The sequence below is a fragment of the Pediculus humanus genome, genomic scaffold (genome assembly GCF_000006295.1).
Source record: "Pediculus humanus corporis 1103172107659 genomic scaffold, whole genome shotgun sequence".
In the NCBI taxonomy this organism is placed as follows: domain Eukaryota; kingdom Metazoa; phylum Arthropoda; class Insecta; order Psocodea; family Pediculidae; genus Pediculus; species Pediculus humanus.
The window spans coordinates 32,879-53,633 of record NW_002987268.1 but is presented as its reverse complement, the minus strand read 5'-3'; the positions used below and the strand labels follow the sequence as shown (position 1 = coordinate 53,633).

Genomic DNA, 20,755 nt, shown 5'->3' with positions numbered 1-20,755 from the left:
TCCCCTCTCCTCCCTTCCCCCCTCATTTTCGATACGTGTAATTTTAATCATCTGACATGATTTTCGTAAGGGGCCTCAGGTCGATTACTTGGGGAGCATTTAACTGATAATTATTGTCTATACGACGACGACGACGATATGATTACCTTAGCCTACATTTTAAATAAATAAGACTAAAAAAGAAAGAGAGAGAAAAAAATGTTTACGCCATTTTTTTTTTTTTCAAAATGAAAATCCTCATATTGTTTTTTTTTATGACGTCGACGTATATGCACACAAACATTATTATTATTATTATTATTACTGGTCATCCATTTGATGTCGACCCCCCCTTTTTTTTTATAGATTCTACTTTAAATTACTACCACCATTCGTAATATTTTTTTTTTTTTTTAGGGGGAAAGGATTATAATTCGTTTTTTTTTTGCAAAATTTTATAAATGTCATAGAGTAAATAATCTACTTACTACTACCTGCGATAGCGTAATATGAAAGCGTAATAAAATTTTTTTTCGTCGGAATGCAAAAAAAAAAAAAAACCGTTAAAAATTTAATAATAATAATTAATTTTTTAATAACGACGGTTCAGACGCCGGTTGTAAACTTAATAATAATAATAATAATAATTTTTTATTTTATATATTACATGTTGTAATAATAATAATAATAATCTTGTAATCTTACGATTTTTTTTTTTTTTTTTAATTTAAAAGGGGAGATGAATAACATTTGGTATTGTAATAAAATCGAATAACGGTTTTAAATGAAAATTTTCTTTTTCTTTTTATAAAACGATACCTGGAAAATTTATTTATTTATTTAATTATTTATTTATAATTTCAGCCGATGGAGTTACTTATTCATTTGGAGTTTTATACGTAGAATTTTTAAATTATTTTCAAGAAGGAAAGGGAGCAACAGCGTGGATAGCCTCGATTTTGGTTGGAGTTACATTATGCTCAGGTAAAAGCAAAAAAAAAAAATTTTCTTTTTAAAAAAAAAGGGGAAACATAATATTTGAGTTTAAAAAAAAAAGAAAATTATTTTTTTCTCTGGTTCCTCTATTATTATTATTATTATTATTATTATTATTATTATTATTATTATTATTATTATTATTTTACGTATTGAATTTCATTTTTTTCCCCTCAGTTATTATTTTCCGTGAAAATTTTTTAATAATGAATTCACGTGGTTTAAAGATTTACAGAGAGAATTTTTTTTTTTTTTTAATTGCCGTGACGTCATAAGTTAATTAATTAATTTTTAATAAATAAATTATTCGAGAGTATAATAATAATAATAATATTTTCCGATTCAAACAACGTTTATTTATTTATTTTTTTTTTCAATTTGATTATAAACAAATAAATATGCTGCTGCTGACTCCCTTAAAAAAAAAAAAAGAAATTTTACAATTTGAGGGGGTAATGAAAAGGATAGTAATTATTATTATTATTATCGTCGTCAATGATTTCATTTTAAATTTTTTTGAAAAACAAGCAAAAATATTTTTTTTAATGTTGTAAAATGTGAATTGAAGTAATAATAAAGCACGTTTTAAAAAAAAAAAAAAGTTGTTGGAAAAACGATAACAAGTTTAAAACAACACAGTTGATGCCACGTCAAAATTTGAAAAATTTCATTTAAAACTTTTTTTGTAGTTTTACAAAGAAAGAAAAAGAAAAAAAATGGCTGAAATCCGAATGATTTTACTCGGAAAAGGGTTCAAGTTAAAAAGAAAAAAAAAATTCTCGTTATTAATAATAATAATATATGTTTCGTAATTAATTTTTTAATTTCCCTCCTTCCCTCCCTCCCCCCCGTAAAAATTATGACGGGTAAATAGGAAAAAAAATTTAAAAAAAAATAAAATAAAGTCATAAACGTCATCAATATCGAATAGAGTTTTCAATATATTCCGATTCGTTAAACACGTTTTATAAAAAAAGGTTCGAAGGTTGTTATCGAAATCTTCTGAACGACCGCGTTCAAACCTATAATACATAATAATTTTTTTTTTGTAAGAAGACGTGGCAGCAGCAAAAAAAAATAAATTTTTTTATCGAGCAATTCACGAGTCAATGCTTTGGAAAATTTTCTTTTTTTTTTTTCCGGTTCCTACTGTACTCACTCAAATGTGAAAATGAAAACAATTTTCTCTTCAAATATAAGAAAAAAAAAAAACTGAACTTTTGCCTTAATTTTTTTTTTTTTATTTGATAAAATGCTCGTTATTAATTAATTAATTAATTAAATATATTAATAATGATAATAAATTTTGTTTTCAGGTCCAATTTCAAGTTCCTTTGTAAATAAATATGGATGTAGAGCCGTTACAATTGCGGGAGCCATTTTAGGTTTTATTTGTTTGGCCGTTAGCATATTTGCGACAAACGTTACAACTCTTTATTTTACAATAGGAATCGGAGCAGGTTTGTCGTTTGTTTGTTTGTTTGTTCCTACGTATGATAATCGAATGAATTTATTTTTCGAATGTCGTCTCCTTACAGGTTTGGGATTCGGTTTAGTTTACCTACCCGCCATTGTGAGCGTAACGTGTTATTTTGAAAAATATAGATCACTCGCAACCGGAATCGCAGTTTGCGGTTCAGGTTTAGGAACTTTTATATTTGCACCCCTCACGGAATTTTTCGTCGACGAATACGGTTGGCGGGGAGCTCTCCTATTGATATCGAGTTTAGTTTTACAATGCACGACGTTCGGAGCTTTGTTTCGACCCGTCGAACAATATCAAAACCGTAAAGTTAAAAAACCATCATCACACGTCAACGAAACGAATCAACGTTTGTTAAATAAAGATGGTAGCGCTCACGATGTGGACGGTGTGTCGGATGTTGAAAAACGTAACGGAAGTAGTAGTAATAATCATGCGGAAAGACCCGTGAGCATGGGTAATTTTTCACTTTCCAAACAAAATTCCCTGAAACCCATGACGAAAAACAACGATGAAAGAACCATGAGCGAATCGAATAATTTGGCAAGAAGTCATCCGGCATTGGTGAACACGGCCACGACATCTCAAAGCTCCGATTCGAAACAAATGTATGGTAGTAGTCATTCGGGTGTCATGGATCGTAAAGATGTCTTTTACAGCGGATCCGTCCACAGTTTACATCAATTGTAAGTATTATAAAGAAAAAGACAGGAGGAAGAAAGGAAGGAGGAGGAAGATTTAATGATAACCTTATCACTACGATCTTCCATTTTTTTCATGATGATAATAATAATAATAATAACGTTATTTATTGTTACAGGCAAATGAGCCGTTCGAACACAAGGATTCCGCATTATGATAAACCGGAAGAAAAACAATTTATTTCTCACGTTCAATCGAAACGTGAAGGAAAACACGATGATAATAATAATAATAATAATTGTTGTAATTTATTATGTTCGAAAAAATTTCCAAAAACGTTGGCGAGAATGTTGGATTTTTCACTATTGAAAAGTCCCATTTTCATACTTTTCACCGTATCTAATTTTTTCACTAGCATAGGATTTAACATACCATACGTTTACATTGTGGTAAAAATAAATGGAATTTCGAAAACTCTGCCACGTACAATGCGAAATGATAATAATGATAATAATAATTGTTGTTGTGATTTCAGGCTCAAGCGCAAGAAAGAGGAATATCCAAAGAAAACGCGAGTTATTTATTAGCTGTCATAGGTATAGCTAACACAATCGGCAGGGTAGTTTTAGGGTATATATCAGATAAAACGTGGATAAATCGTTTAATGGTTTACAATATATGTTTAGCTATTTGCGGTATAGGTGAGATATGCAAAAATACACCCCCCCTTCCGCCCCGCCCCCCTTTTACCCGAGGATGAATTTCAACATTCTACGGAAATAATGTTTTACTTCCAGCGACCGGACTCAGTGCCTTGTGTTACGATTTTTATTCGTTTGCCGTTTATGGTTCCGTTTACGGATTTACAATCGGAGCTTACGTCGGTCTCACTTCCGTTATTTTAGTCGATTTGTTGGGTTTGGATCATTTGACAAACGCTTTCGGTCTTTTATTATTATTTCAAGGGATAGCATCCCTGATAGGACCACCCATAGCCGGTGATTATTAATTAAATATAAAACGCGTCATCATCGCGACTCATCGATCGATCGATCCATTGATTTTTTCTTCTTTTCAGGTTGGCTTTACGATGCATTTCAAACATTCGATCCAGGTTTCATAGTCGCCGGCATAACGATAGCCGTGAGTGGCATTATGTTGTTTGTTATAAATCCGTTGAAGAGATATTTGGAAAGGAAAAAAGACGTTAGCATACCGTTAAGTTGAAATATCATCAAGTCACAAACATTTTTTCAATAAATCAATGAATGAATGAATGAATGAATGAATCAATCAATCAATCAATCAATCAAACTCTTTGCCTTCGATGATTGTACTTTTAAAGAATGACCACACAATTTTTTTTTTTTTTCTACTGAAATATTACTTACTCAGTCGTTGAATTTAAATATATATATATATATATATATATATATATATATATATATATATATATATATATATATATATATATATATATATATATATATATATATATAAATAAAAATAAAAATGATAATGATGATTGTTTTAAATTAATTTGTACTTATTTATTAAGTTTGTATGTTTTATATATATATAAAGTTCTTAATTAAAGAACGCACTGATTATTATTATTATTATTTTTTTTTTCTCATTTAAATTTTATATATATATACGTATACGCACTCACGCAATCATTCGACGCGTTTGTTTGCGTTGCACATGTTTTTTTTTTTAAAATTCAAAATTATTTAAATATGAGTTAATTATACATAATTTTTATTGTTTTGTTTGTTTGTTTGTTTGTTTTTAAACAATTTAATAAATGTGTGAAAGATGAAAAAAAAAATGAAAAACAATGGGAACAAAAAAATATATATATATATATGTATGTAAATAATTAATTATTTAATTTTTTAAATAAAATTTTTTATCGTTAACTCGCTCATATACACGTGTGTGTGCGCATGCGTATACATATATACATAAATTTATTTATTTATTTATCGCTTATCATTATTTATATATATATATATATATATATATATATATATATATATATATATACGTACGTAACACACGTAAAAAAATGATTATTTTTTTCCTTATCAAATTAATTAATTTCGTAATAAAAATTTTTTATTATTTATTTATTAATAATAATAATAATAATAGTAATATGTTTATAAAACGCGCCGCGCGAACGTATATATATTTTTTTTAATAATAAATACAAATAATATATAAATAAAAATTGGGTTTAAATAATTTAATAATTGTGTATATTATAAAATTGAAATAAATAAATTATATATATATAAATATATTTTTATTAAAAAATAAATTAATAAATAAATAAAATTTGTTTTTTTTTTTTTAAATAACCCTCGAGTCGTATTTGTGTACGTATCTACTTCCCCCCTCCTCCCTCAAATTTTTTAAACCGGAAATTGTTATCCCACAAAAATCCATATTAAATCATCTTACTTAAAACTTATGACGTCATTTCACATCGCGCCAAATTTATTTAAATAAAAATAAATTAATAAGGGAAACGAAAGAATCAAAAATCATTTTCATTATTATTATTATTATTATTACTTTTTTTTTTATTATAAACATACATTCCATCATTTTATAATTTTTATTACAAACAAACACGTATAATAATAATAAGTACTAAACGAACTATATACAATAAAAAAAAAAAAAAAACTGTAAACAAATTATTTTAAATAAATATATATATAATATTATTATTATTATTATTATTATGTATATATGTATAAATATATATATATATATATGTATTGAACAGAAATGCATTTTTTATAAAAAACATTTAAACGCTACATTTTATTTTAAATAATTGGAATTTTTTTTTTACAAAAAAAATATTCTCAATATTATTTTTCTCTCTTTTAATCATCATCATCATTATTATTATTATTATTAACGCTATCATTATTAATAATTAATTAATTAATTAAAAAAATTGAAAGAAGAAAAAACGATTAGCAAATTAAATTCATTACCTCGTCCATCAACAAACAAACAAACAAACGAACGAACGAACGAACAAAAATCTGACTTGACTAGACTAAATTTTTTTTTTTTTACATTTAATTATTTACTGCAACCATTTTATTAAATTAAATTAATTTTAATCAATTAAACGTTCGCGAACGTGAACGTTTTTTTTTTTTTTTAAATAGGAAAAACGATACCACACGATCGATTTACACGATTATTATTATTATTATTATTATTATTACTATTACGTCACGATAAATACGCACGAATTCACGCGCACGTAACTATTGGAGCTAAACAATCGCGTACGATCATCGCGTGGAGGACGCAAAAACAAACAAACAAACAAACAAACAAACGGTCAGTAAATAAACGATCGATCAAACACTTTTTTTTTTTAACTTTTTATTTTTTTTGTATTTTTTTAAACGAGATCTGAGATCATTAAAAAAAAAAAAAAAGTTCGCCGATCATTCACGTTACTAGCACACGATAACAAAATAATAATAATAATAATAATAATAATAATAAATTTCTCTCTCTTATTTTATTATTATTATTATTATTATTATTATTGTTATTTTCGTAATTTTTTTTATCGTTAGGAAATTCGCTGCTTTGTATTTAATAATAATAATATGTTATGTAATTATAACGAGTCGTAATAATAATAATAATAATAATAACAACTCTTATTGCCGCCACGTTCGTTTCGTTTTTAAATTAACATAACGAAAAATAATAATAATAATAATAATAATAATAATAATAATAATAATAATAATAAATCAGTCGATAAAGTTAACAACTTATTTTGTTAAACTAAACAATAATAATAATATTAATAAGGGAGGGAGGGAGGGAGGGAAGGGAAGGGGAGGGGATGGGAATGCTAACGTCATTTAAATTTTCCGTTAAATAACAAAACAAAAAGAAAAAAAAAAACGTTAAACGTTAAACGTCGATGACGTTTTTTTAAAGTGATGATGACGTAAACGATAACCGTTACGAAGGGTTCTAACCATTCCTATTCGAAGTAAAAAAAAAAAAAAAAAGGGGTGGGGAAAGTCGGGGGGGGGGTGCGAGAGTGTGCGTGTGAATACGAGTCGAGAAAAAAAAATTAATGAACTAATTTACTGTGATTGATTGATTGATTGATTGACTGTGGTGTTGTTCGTTACGCGCATGAAAATCCATAAACTTCTAAAACTCTTATTTCGAAATCTCGTCCCTCGCAAAGAGGTGGGTTATTGAACGTTAGACACCTGTCCGTTTTCCCGTACCGAACGTTTTCGTCCATCCAAATCGCTTGAGCACCGCTAAAACAAAACCAAAAAACAATTTTTTTTTTTTTTTTTTTTTGTTTGTTTTTCATTCCCCGCCCCCGCCCCCCCGCCCTTCCCGGATAAAATTTCTCTTGATCGCATCGAAAGTGTAAAAGAAAGAAATTCTTAACACTTACCCACCACCGATGGTTATCATTTTCGAATCCGCCGCCATGAAAAGTTGAGCCGAATGATGTAATCCGGCATCTCCCACACCGTGTTGTATCCCCACCCACGGATATTTAGCACGTTCGGGATATAAACTGAACAGAAAAGTTTCACCCGTTCCGAAATACGCTTGACGATTTCCCTTGTCGTCTTTTAAATTTCTTTCGCACCAACGAGTCGAACAATAAGCTCCGAAAACCTGAAAATAATAATAATAATAATTTTAATCCGTTACGATTTACAAAATATTAATAATAATAATAATAATAAAATTACTCACTTCGTTCGCCGCCGTTTTGATCATGAGCAATGTCGGCTCGTGTTGTTCTACTCTATGGTAAAATGTTGTCAACGAACATCCGTGTTCTTCCGTCGTGTAGAGCAATACTGGCTGATACATTGTGATCCGAACCGGAAGCCATGACCACAATATGAGCAACTGTAAAACAAAAAAAAAAAAAAAAAAAAAATTATTTTCCCGTTTATTTTTTTTTCCCTTCGCGAATGAATTACATCCGTCGTCAACGACTAGCACTACTACTACTACTACTACTACTACTACCATGCAAGCAAACGTTAACAAAATAATTATTTTTTATTAAATTCAAACGAAAACGACACATTGACAAACAACATCGACGAACGTATCAACAAACATGGAGATTCGTTGTTTGTTTAAACCGCGTTTTGTTGCATTTCGCGCGCGAAATCATTTTCAACCGTTTTCCTTTAAAGAATTTTCTTCCGATGAATCCTTTTTTTGATTTTAACCGACTCCCATTCGATATCGAATCGAAAGGTTGAGAAACCTTCGATTGGGGGGAGAGAGAGAGAGAGAGAGAAAATATAATTAAACGAAGAATAGACTATTTAATAAAACTCCTGACGTCATTTCCGACTTTATTTTCTTCAAAAAAAACAAACGTATGAGTAAGTCGCCATCATCATCATCATCATCATCATCATCATCATCATCATCATCATCATCATCTCTCGATTTCTTCTTCGATGAAAATTTTTCCATCGTCGATAAGAACGACGTTAAAATCAATATTTCGATACGAGCATAATATTTGATCGAAACAAAAAAAAAAAAAAAAAAATTCCAAAGAGGTCAAATTTATTATTATTATTTTTTAAAAATATTTTTAACGTCGAAACGAACGGGGGGGAGGGGAGGGGAAAAAAGGAAAACTAAATACGAAAAAATTTTCCGGTTGAAAATGATTTGAACCCTGACCCATAATAAAAACACGATTTAACAATTATTGAAAATGGGAAAAAAAAAAAAAAAAAAATTAAAATTTTTCTTTTCGAAATTATCCGTTTGTTTGTTTCACTTTTTCGAAAATATATATATAAAAAAAAAAAAAAAAACAAAATAATAATAATAATAATTGCGCCAACGTAAATTAAAAATTAAAAAAAAAAAATGAAAATGATTCGTCGGAAAGCTTTTTTTCAGGCACGCAATTCACGAGATTACTTACATCGTCGTGATCGACAATTTGAGAATTTACACCCTGTATTGGGTATATGCCCATAGAAGCAACGTGTGGTCCAGGAGAACGAGAACCCTTAATGGAGGCAGCATTCCAAGCGTAGGATTAATAATTGTTAGTTAAGCCAAATCAAGTTTTTTTTTTTTTTTCCCCTTCCTTCACGAGAAGGAAAACGTTAAAAATAGTATACCGAGGCTAACGATTGACAAAACAAACAAACAAACAAAAAAGCCAAAAAATTGTTGTTGTTTTAAACAATGTCGAACACATTTATGATGTTTATATGCAACGAAGATTAGAGATGTCAACGAAATGAAAGATAAACGAAATGAAAAATAAAATTTTAAAAAAAAAAAAAAGAAAAACCCAATTTTACGGTTCCGGTAATCTACCTACGTCCATCTCCGAAGGCCCATTCTGGAAGAGTGAATGTCGATGTCCGAAAGACCTCGTCCAGGGAAGTCCCGTTTCTTTAATATCCTGATAAACATTCCAAAGTTTTTTTTTCCAAATTTGTAATTAATTTTAGCTTTTTTTTCAATTCAACGGAGCTTTTTTTTTTTTTTTTTAAAGGAAACGTAAAATATATAAAAATAAAAATAAAATAAAAAAAAACAAAAAGAAAAAGAAAAGGCAAGCTAAGAAAGAGAGAGAGAGAGAGAGAAAATACAAACACCATCACCACCACCACCACCACCATCTATGTTACCTCAACCAAAAAAAAAAAAAACTATATATTACTTTTTCGATACCGGAAACTACCGTGAAATACCGGAAACGGAAGAAGATTAAAAAAAAAAACCCCTACAAATTTGTTTAATCATTTCCGGCCACACGTGGTAATTAAAAAAAAAAAAAAAAAGCGAAATTTTTAATTCGAAATAAAAACGTATCCGACGGGGAGAGGAGGGAGGGGGGGTTTTTCCCCCGATTTTACTTTCTTTTCGCGACAATTATTATTTTTAAAAAATTTGGGATAAATTATCATTCGATCGATTATTGATTTGTTTTTTTTCTTTAAAAAAAAAACCGATAAAAATCTTTTTGTCAGTTTCAAAAAAAAAAAAAAAAAAAACCAATCTTATCAGAACGAAATCGGTTGTTATCATAACCCGTAAAAAAAAATGATTTCATTTTCCACACAAGTTTTTTATAAAAATTATTTCATTTGAAATTTCGTGAAAAAAGGTTGTAAAAAAAGGTTTTAAGAAAAGGTTTTGTATTCGAAATTTACCTCTCTTATCGTTAATGTGTGACTCATCATTTGTATGTTAACCTGAGATTGACTCGTCGGAAGATTATCGGATGATCTCGATCTGGATAATTGACGAGAACCCGTTAATACGTTACGAGATTTCAAAAGCATTTCCGTTCGGAGGAAAACTTTCGAGATGTAAACGGAACTCAATGCTCTTATGGAAAATGCCGTTCTCAAAACTTTCGACGGCGAAACCTGATAAATTTCAAATGATTTAAAAAAAAAAAACTTGTTTCCTTCTTTTTTATAAACCCAAAAAAAAAAATTCAAAAAATTCAACCAACCGGAATTTCTTTGCAAAATTTGTACAGCGTCACTTCCATTCCGCTCTTGTGAATTTCCGTCATCCATTTTGAATTTGCCGGCGATGAATACTTGTAAAAGAGTAAAAGTATCGCCAAAGCGATCCTGTACAAAACTTTTATACCCTCGTGTAAAAAACAATCAAGGATTCTGACCAAATGAGCGAATGGTAAATTTTCAAATATCCACCAAAACCAATCCATGTAAATCCTTTCGGCTCTTGCACTCGTGCAATGTCTCGCCAAATGCACCGCCGAACCTTTCTAGAAAATAAAAACAAATTTAAACGATAAATCCACGTGAAATAACAATAAATAAATAACTTTTTTATTTATTTATTTTTTTTTAATGTTTTCCTTATCGGAGTAATTAAATTTTTTAATAATATTTAAATTACGACACTGCGACGCGTTTAACTAGTCGCGGTTACAAACGTTTCGAACAAATTATTATTATGTTGTTTTAAAATAATTAATTAACGACAACGACAACAACAACAATTTTTTTTTTTCCACGTACTCACCACGTGTTTTTTGGCAATTTGCATAACCGTCCGCCATGTTACTTCGTATAATAATTTGGTTTGAGTTACGAATGTTTTTTCTTTTGATGCTACTAAACTTGCTATGCAATTATAACAGTCTTCTTCTGCAAATATATCGAATAATTGTTAATAATAATAATAATAATAATAATAATAATAATAATAATAATAATTAATTTTAAGCCCCCTTAATTTTAATTTTAAAAATGGACGCATTTTAGTTTCGAATCCATAAGTAATCGCAAACAATAACGTGTTTAGAATGCGGGGTTCACAATCAATAAATCAATCAATCAATCAATATTTGGAAAACAACCGAAAATATTTTACAACTTTGGCCGAAAATCAAATTTTTAAACAAAATAAAAATAATAATAATAATAATAAATTTTTATGAAACAATAATAATAATAATAATTTTAAAGTGTCCGTTTCGAATCGCGTCAGAAAAAATATTAAAAGAAAATTTTAATTTTTTTTTTTCCCCCCCGACTTCTAAACTAAAATTTGGCAAGGGAAGGGGGGTGGGGGGGGTAAAAACAAATTTTCCAATTATTATTATTATTATTAGTATTTTAAATAAGGGAAACTTTTTCTTACCTGGTAAAAAATGTAATAAAAGCGCAGTGATGGGATAAATGGCCGGACTGTATGTTATATCCGGACATGCATAGCCTAGAATACAAACAACCCTGTCGGCTATGTGTCTCCCTCTTTTAGTCAGGTGATAAGTTAAACATTGGTCTTTTTCAACAAATGTCGGCAGTGTCAACGGCTTATCTGGTAAATCTACAAACGGGAAAAAAAAAAAAATATATATATATATATAAATATTAACAAACTTTTGTAAACTTTTGGCAAACCAAACCCCAACAACATATTATAAGATTTTTTTTTGCTGCAGTTCATTGCTTTCTTAATTAAACGCAACAAAAAAATAATTAAACAAAATATACACAAAAACTTGAATTTAAATAGAACGTGAAAAAAAAAAAAAATAATAATTTACTTTAAACTATGGCAAAACCACATCAAATTATGATAATTACAAAAAGAAAACTAAAAAAAAAAAAAAACGTTTTTTGTTGTTTTCATTTTCATTTTTCCTTCTCACTCTCGTGTTGACGTCAATTGACAAAAAGCTTATTCGAATAAATAATAATAATAATTGCAGTTCTATGTAAAAATTCAGATAACACTAAAGAGGAGTAGTAGTAGTAGTAGTAGTAGTAGTACTAATAATAATAATAATATTATTTTAATAATAAAATAAATATTTCTTCTGGTGGATTAAATAAGGTTGTACAAATATTGAAAAATGTACACAGCGATGGTGGGTGGGTGGGGGGAAGGGAGCATTAAACTCCCCAAAATCGATACATATTAATCATTTAAAACTTTTTGGGTGGGTGTGTGCGTGCGTGAGCGAGTACAAGCAAGAACTAGTAAAAACAGATAATTTTTATTTGGAATTTGATTGATCGAAACAAACAAAAACAACAACACACAACAACAACAACAACAACAACAACAATAATAATAATAATCTTTACAAATTTATTCTTCGTCTGTTTTTATTGTTATCACGAACTGAATAAAAAACGGGTAATAATGATTCTTTAAAAAAAATCTTTTACGTTTTATTACGAAACACAAACGTCAGACATTTTCTTTTCTTTAGTTTTCCTTTTTATTTTTCTTTCTCTCTCTCTCTCTTTTTTTGGTTTTAATCCGAATAACCTTCGAAAAACATTAACCGATTTAACACCTTCAATGAAATGGAACACGTAATGGATAAAAAAAAAAAAAAAAAAAAAAATGGGATTTGTAATAATGAATCTGCACAATATATATATATATAATAAAATTTATAAATATTGTGAAATTTCAAAGGGGGGATTCCCACCACGCCCACGCCCCCTCCCCTTCCCTCACTCCTCCCCATTTTATTTTCATTTAAATTTTCTTCAAAGGCTTTTTATTTTTATTTTTGACTTTAAAATGGTTGTTGTTGTTAACACAAAACAGAATTTTTATTTTTATGTTTATTACTATCAATAATTTCAAAAAAAAAAAAATCAATAATGAAAGACTTTGTATATTATTGATTAAATTCTTACTATTCTGTATTATTTAATAAAAAAGAAAAAGAAAAAGAAAAAGAAAAGAAAAGAAAAGAAAATTTGAATATCGAATTAATCAATAATAAAAAAAATTATTAAAACATTTCAAAATGGTTTTATATAGATAGACCCGAGGAAAATTTTTTATTGATTATTACAATGAAATTTTTTTTTATCTTTTTACTATCTCTAGATTCTTTTATATTTAGAGCTTTCTGATAAGCATTTTTCTATGTTTCTGTGTAGTTTTTTTAATGTTAAAACTAAAATCGAAAACAAAAAAGAAAAAGAAAAAATTATCTTACCTGTTGTACCGAAAAGTTGTTTCACCATTTCCCAATAATAACCTTCTTCGTTGGTATTTTTCTGTGTGTGTTGAAGGCAAAGTGCTGGCCATAATTTTCTCCTTATTCCTCCTTCTATTGGCCAAGCATTTTCTCTTATTATTTGTTTGACTTCCCTTTTTTTCCCATTTTGAAGTAGTAATTGAATTTCTTCGAATGTTTTTATCGAACCCTTTTTAGAAGGGCTATCAGGTAATGGTTCAATACTATTCGCATCTACATATGGAGGAAAATTTTCTAAGTTTTCAGTCTCTTCCTCCAAAACTGATAACATAGTTGGCATTATTTTCTGGGTAACATTGCTCTTTTTCTTTGGCTTAGTTGACAAATATTATTTACTTTAATATTTTTCTTTATGTAAGATCCAACAATACATTCATCATATTCTATGAAAAAAATAAAAATAAAAAATTTTTTAATTTGAATAATGACTCATACAAAATATAATAACAACTAAGGTTATTGCAATAAAAAATGCAATTTTTCTCATGACAAATATAAAGAAAATAATAATAATAAAAATGAAAAGTAAAACAATAAAACAAATTTTATAAAAAAAAAAATAATAATTGGAAAATTGCTTATTCGTAAAATTGTTTTTAAAAAAAAAATTGATATTAAAATGTCATTAGCACGAAATAAAAATTATATCAATATTAAATAATGATTGATTTTTTTTTTTTATAAATAATGGTAAAATAAATTATTAATTTAAAAACTCTTTGTCATGTTTAATTATTATTGAGATACTTGATGGAATTTTTAAAATATTGCAGCAACACAATCAACCGAAAATTGCCCAAAGGATATTATTAACAACGACAAGAAATTTTTTTCTCGAAAAAAAAAAAAAAAAAATTTTTTTGTAATAAAACAAATATATGCAAATTATGAAACTTTTTAACCAGGAGCAAAAATTTCAATATTTCACCTTATTATACAAAACCAAAAAATTAAACATTAAAAATGATGAGAAATTAAATTAACAATAATTTTAATAAATCAAACATTTTGAACAATGGTACCCTACGAAAGAAATGACAAGAAAAAAAAAATTTCTCAAAAATAAGAAAAAAATTTTTTTCTGGAAATAATAATACTAATCAATTAATTATTTAATTTCAATCATATAAAATCAATAGTTTAATATAAAATTGAAATTAAAAAGGTAGAGAAATTATAATCATGTAGCAAGGAAGGAAGGAAGGAAGCAACCAACCAAATAATCGATATATATATTTTTTTTTTTTACTAAAAAATGAAGAAAAAGAAAAAAAAAACGTACAACTTTCACTGCATCAAATAAATTTCATTAAAAAAAAAAAAAAAAATAGTAAGTAATTAAAAATGGGAAAAAAATTACAATTTCACTTACTCCTTATTAATTAACCCAAAATAAAACCGATATAAATTAAACAACTACATGTATGTATATATATATAACATTGGATAAATAATAACTGAATAAATAATTATTTAATATCATATCCTACGTTTGTTTACATCGAAAAAAAAAAAAAAAAAAAAAATTTTATACACCCACAGAGTTTAATTGTTTGCGCACGTCACGTGCAACACTACTTGCAACAAATGGAGTCTATCTATCTATCTATCTCTCTCTCTTTCGCTCTCACCCAACGTATTCCATTACTGACACGATATGTATATTAAAAATTTCATCGTCCTTATTATTATTATTTAATAATTATTATAATAATTATATAATAATAATAATTAAAATATATCTCGCTTGAACGTATGTGTGTATGTGTGTGAATGCGTGTACGTGCGTGTTTAAAAAAAAAAAATTTTTTTTTTTTTTTCTAAACATGTCGTAATAAATTAAAATTTGAAAAAAAAAAAAATGGCTGCGATTTGTTTTTATTATTATTATTATTATTACACCGATTAAGGATAAATAAATAAATAAATTATTGCACAGACGGCTCGACGTTTTATTTTTTATTATTATTATTATTATTAATAACTAATTAATAAAAAAATTATTTTTTCGCGCCATTAAATTTTTTTTTATTATTTGATTAAATATTAATCGGAATTGTTTTTTTTATCTAAATTTATTATTTATGTTTTTTTATGTTCATGTTATTAAATAAATAAATTAAAAAAAAAAAAAAAAAAAACAGATGTCGGAAAATAATAAGTTGTAATTAAATATGTGAGAATCATTTTTTTTTAATGAGTAAAAACGGGGGGGAGGGGGGGGAAGAAATTGTTTAAAGTTTTACGTCACTCACGGTTTTTTTTAATTTGCGAATTAAATTAATAAAAAAAAAACTATTGAGGGGACAACGACAACAAAAACAAAAACGAGAAAAAAACGGGGGGATTAATGAATTAAATTTTTAATTAAATAAAACAAACGATCCGAACCCCCCCCCTCCCAAAACCTACCTGTTTACACGGTGAAAAATAAGAAAATGTTAATATTTACTAAATTGACGTTATTTAGTATACGCATAACAAACAAAACGGACACGAACATAAACAACAACAACAACAACAAACAAACAAACAAAAAAAAAAAAAAATGAGGAGTCAAATAAGAAGAGAAAAAAATATTCGTTAGGAAAATAATAATAATAATAATAATAAAACGTTTTTTATTTTACAAAATATTAATTAAATAAATATTTCGTGATTTTTTTTATTAATTAATTAATTACAACAGCGAGAAAAATTTCCGTTACAAATTCATCATCACTCAAGGGGGGGGGGGAGGGGGAGAAAAATATATAATAATAATAATAAATAATCAAATAATATAAATAAAATAAATTTTATAAAAAAAAAAAAATTGTTTTTTTCTTTTTTTGAAATTCGTTACTCCCGTTGTTAACACGAACGAAATATTTTATTTATTTTTTATTTTTTAAATAAATAAATAACTAAACAATATCTCGTAACGACTTATATAATTTTTGTACGCGCAACGTATGATGAAATAATAATAATAATTATGATTTAATTATAAATTTATGGATGAATTAATAATATTAACCGTACATTTTTATTAATAATTATTTTATTTTTTCTGTTTTTTTAAAGATGGCGGCGTGATTGATTCGATTCCCGTTCGGAGATTTAATAATTTTTTTTATGGTAATTACAAATTTCGTAATTAGAAAAAAAAAAAAAAAAAAAAACTATTTTCGATTAATCAATTTTTCCAATTTTTGTATGCGACTCGCTTCGTGATCCGAATTAGAAAAATTATTTCCAACGATACCGGGTAACTTTTCTTTTCTCAATTCTAGTAAACCATACTGTTCGTTTCTTTTGACTCCCTACAAAAACACACACATTTGCCAAAATTATAGAAAAAAAGATTCCGACAGAGAGAGAGAGAGAGGGGGAAAATTTACCTTCATTTCCAAAAGCTTTTGAAATTCCGCTTGATCAGATTCGGGTAACAACCTCGCGACTTGATCAACGAAAGCTCCTTCCGGTTTTATTGGCGACATGACGACTTTGAGAATCATTTCCGCTTTTCTCATGCTTTTAATCACATTTTTTGTGTAACTGCAAAAAAAAAATCGTACAGAGTTAAAAAAAAAAAAAAAAAAATTTTTTTTTTTCAATTCTTCTTTTTTCTTTTCTCGCGATTCCGTACCTCGGAGGAGCTTTTCGTTGAACCTGTGACCCGATATTTGGCATGTCGAGCAAAACAGTTTTAAGAGAGTGAGTGTCGAGTAACAATTGTTCAGCTCCTACCGTACTTATTGCACGACATTTGTACAGAGAAGAAATAAATTTTGGAATGAAAACGCTGAAAAATAATAATAATAATAATTTAAATTAATTAAGACGTACATTTAATTGAATAATAATAATAATAATAATTGAAAATATTACGTTACAATTAAATCAACCAATTAGTAAAGTTTACCGAATAAAATTATCATTATCATTATTATTTTTTTTTTAAATAAATTATTATCTCGTCAAGTACGATAAATAATTATCCGCTTTGGAAAAAATAACCGACTTTATTATTATAGTGATTTTTTTCTAAAAAAATTGTCATCGATTAATTCCTTTATACCGACCTGGCAAATTTGACACAGAACTGAGTGAAATATTTTCTAGAAGAAGCAAGTTGATCTCTTATAAATGGAACGGTGAGTTTTAAATTCATACTTATGGCTGAAACGTAAGAACTTTGATCGCCGACACTTTCAATGCCTTGCCAATTCATCTAAAAGAGAGAGAGAGAGAGAGAGAGAGAGAGAAAAAAATTAGACAATTTTAAATACAAAAGAAATTTTTTTTAAAATTTGCATCATTACTTTAGTCATGGCGACCAAGGAGGTATCGCAAGCCGATTCCAAATCTTGTACAAGAAGCTGAATGCAACTTGATATGACTCCGTGAAAAATATCGAGTTCGTGCGACATGTTGATTTTAATCGCAAGCTCTTTGTCGATTTTCTCCTTTAGTTTATCTTCCAACTGCTGCACGGTTTCCAAACAATATTCGGCAGTTGTAAGAATGACGCATATTCTTCTCTGTTGATCTTTTTCCAATCGACTCACTTCTCCTTCTTTTAATATGCTTTGAATGAATCCCGCAGCAATGTCGCTTCGTACCAAAGAAGATTTTCCACCGACTAAACTCCCGCCGAAAGTAGAATTTCTAATTATTACAAATAAATAAATATTTATAAGTTAAAAACGGAAAACAAACGGACAAAAATAAAATAAACAAATTTCATTTTCTCCCATACTTGGGTAAATTATTTTGAAGTATTTTTAAAGCGTATTCTCTTAAATATTTTTGGAATGTATATGATAATTGTAACATTGTTACCGAAGTGGATAATTGAGAACATTGAACTAAACATTTTTTATAAAATACGAAAAGATCAGCACAAGAAGGAAGGACGGTGGCTTCCGTGTCGCTCAATTCCTTCGTCGAAAAATGTTTTCCCGTATCGGCAACAAATCTTTCCATTAAATCTGAAAGATTTCTGTTACAAAAAAAAAATTACTTTTTAATTTGGAAAATTTTTTATGACGTGAGAAAATTCTATAGTACCTATCTAAACTTTGAACGTAAATATTTAAATGAGATTCAAAACATTGTCCGATTATCCCGTGAAAAGGATGATTTGCAACTGGTGTCTTAACCGATGATGCATCGTCGGATTCGCTTGACTTTTCCGTATTATTATCATAAACATTCGTCGTTTTTGCCTGTAATGAGAGTTGAACCTTTTTTGTAAAAAATTACAGATATCAGGATTAAACAAAAAGCAAAAACAAAACGTACAACTTTCCCATTTTCCGCCTGTAACGTTACTCCAGAAAATCTACGCGCTAACAAGTTTTCAAAATTGTCCGTTCTTTGAATTGCATACAACAAAAGTTTGACGTCTAATTCTGCAATGTGTTTGTTCATGAGTTTACTTAAATCGTTTCTGCAATCAAAAAAAAAAAAAAAAATTTTAAAATCTCATTGTGTGCCTATTGATTTAACGAATCGATAAATAAAATTTTTTTTTTTTTATTTAAACAAACCTTGTTATTTTACAAAATTCTACTGTGATCCTTTCCGATACTTCCCAATCGGGAGGAAACATTCTACCAAATTTTTCTTCGAAACTTAATAAATGATGTTTAATCCATGCATACCTCTTATCTATTTTATCTAACCAAGCGCAATCTTCAGATTCTTGAAATAAATGAATATATTCAGTCAATTGTAAATTAATGAACCATTTTAACAAATCATTTCTGAAATTAAATGTATATCATTAATTAAGTTTTATTGTTTGCATTGTGTTGTAAGACAATAATTTTTTAAATGTGTAAAACTTACTTCACTTCCGGATCTAATACTGATACAACTTTGCTAGCTTCCGTCAATTTCGCTATCGGAACAGAATGTTTTGTGTTACTGTCAGAAAATGCACTGTGAAAGTCTGAATTTATTTGTTGAGCAAGAGTAACTCTTATATCATGTACTTCTTTACTTAACTGACTAACTTGAGGAATATCCATGTAATTATTAAAATGTTCCATAACTTCGCTAACTCCTAATAAAGGTAATATGATTTCGCCATAGTGACGATTTTTGGTCAATGCTCTAAAAAAATATCGAAACAATTTAAGCATTTAAAAAAAAATTTTTTTTACAAACAAAAAATTTACAAAAATTATTTACTTTAATGTTTCAACTCCTGAAACCAACATATGAAGATGATTAAGGGTTGTTATGGCCAGAGTTAAATTTTTTTTTGCAGCATCTAATTGTTTAATATCCCTCGTTATTTCATGAACTGTATTCTCACTTTCTTCTGCTTGACTTTTAATTTTACCTGCATGTGCTAATAACTGATGTATAACAACTTTAGCATGCTCCAGTGACGCACACCCATCCTACATGAGTTTAATAAAAAATTTGTAACTATTTAAAATATTAATTGCACACAAATAAATTTTTTTTTATTTTTCCTTACTTTGCTTAAACTTGTTTGTCCCCTGATTACAGTTCTCATTTCTTCATTAATCGAATGTATTTTCGTTTCAAAACTATTAATAACATCGTCAATATTTGATAAAGACTGTTCGGTAGGAAAAATTGAATTAATATAATCTACTGCGTTAAAATCCGGTTGATCAAGAGGATCATCACTAGGAAGAACCTAAAAATATTTAACCATTGTAAAATTTTATCATAAAAATAATTTATGTTTACGTACAGTTATTAATTTATTAGTTAAAAATTTTTTTTTTTTTTTTAAATTTCCCATATCTAACCTGATCTATTGCATTTTGTACTTCAGGTGAAAATTTAATAAATTCCAGGTCTTCTAAATCAATAGTATCTTCTTCTGAAAAAGACATTAGACTACGATTTATTTAAAATCCATTTAAATAATAATTTTTTTTATTAACTAATAACTTTAAAAAATTATTGCTATAAAAAATAACGTTGTACATTTTACACTTATTTTTTTAAAAAAAAAAAAAACTACTAATCTGTAAATATAAGTTTATTACACTATGACATTGCCACAAATATTTTCTAGCAGAAAACATTTCTTAACG

The 20,755-nt window shown here is 27.6% G+C and overlaps 3 protein-coding genes across 3 annotated transcripts in view; 1 reads left to right on the top strand and 2 right to left on the bottom strand.

The window, feature by feature from the left end:
* Positions 1-4,327, top strand: part of Phum_PHUM278220 (monocarboxylate transporter, putative) — a gene marked incomplete at both ends in the record, with an annotated part of 10,203 nt that extends 5,876 nt beyond the window's left edge. The window contains 7 exons of the mRNA XM_002426765.1: positions 844-963; positions 2,292-2,435; positions 2,514-3,144; positions 3,279-3,549; positions 3,636-3,801; positions 3,898-4,098; positions 4,179-4,327. Of these exons, the coding sequence (XP_002426810.1) occupies positions 844-963; positions 2,292-2,435; positions 2,514-3,144; positions 3,279-3,549; positions 3,636-3,801; positions 3,898-4,098; positions 4,179-4,327 (1,682 nt within the window). The remainder of the gene's footprint in view (positions 1-843; positions 964-2,291; positions 2,436-2,513; positions 3,145-3,278; positions 3,550-3,635; positions 3,802-3,897; positions 4,099-4,178) is intronic.
* A 2,965-nt stretch (positions 4,328-7,292) lies between these two features.
* Positions 7,293-13,965, bottom strand: Phum_PHUM278210 (uncharacterized protein; the record flags this gene model as incomplete). Its single annotated transcript, XM_002426764.1, has 8 exons — positions 7,293-7,434; positions 7,578-7,807; positions 7,889-8,047; positions 10,345-10,563; positions 10,653-10,934; positions 11,195-11,319; positions 11,816-12,004; positions 13,644-13,965. The coding sequence occupies 8 exons, from the start codon at positions 13,963-13,965 to the stop codon at positions 7,293-7,295; spliced, it is 1,668 nt and encodes a 555-aa protein (XP_002426809.1).
* Positions 13,966-16,849: 2,884 nt separating this feature from the next.
* Phum_PHUM278200 (uncharacterized protein) lies at positions 16,850-20,551 on the bottom strand (the record flags this gene model as incomplete). The annotated part of the gene is made up of 13 exons (XM_002426763.1): positions 16,850-16,990; positions 17,069-17,225; positions 17,317-17,472; positions 17,753-17,901; positions 17,993-18,284; positions 18,430-18,672; positions 18,741-18,916; positions 18,975-19,122; positions 19,223-19,438; positions 19,524-19,790; positions 19,869-20,083; positions 20,164-20,349; positions 20,465-20,551. 13 exons carry the CDS (start codon positions 20,549-20,551, stop codon positions 16,850-16,852), a joined length of 2,433 nt encoding a protein of 810 aa, XP_002426808.1.
* Between the last annotated feature and the right edge of the window lie 204 nt (positions 20,552-20,755).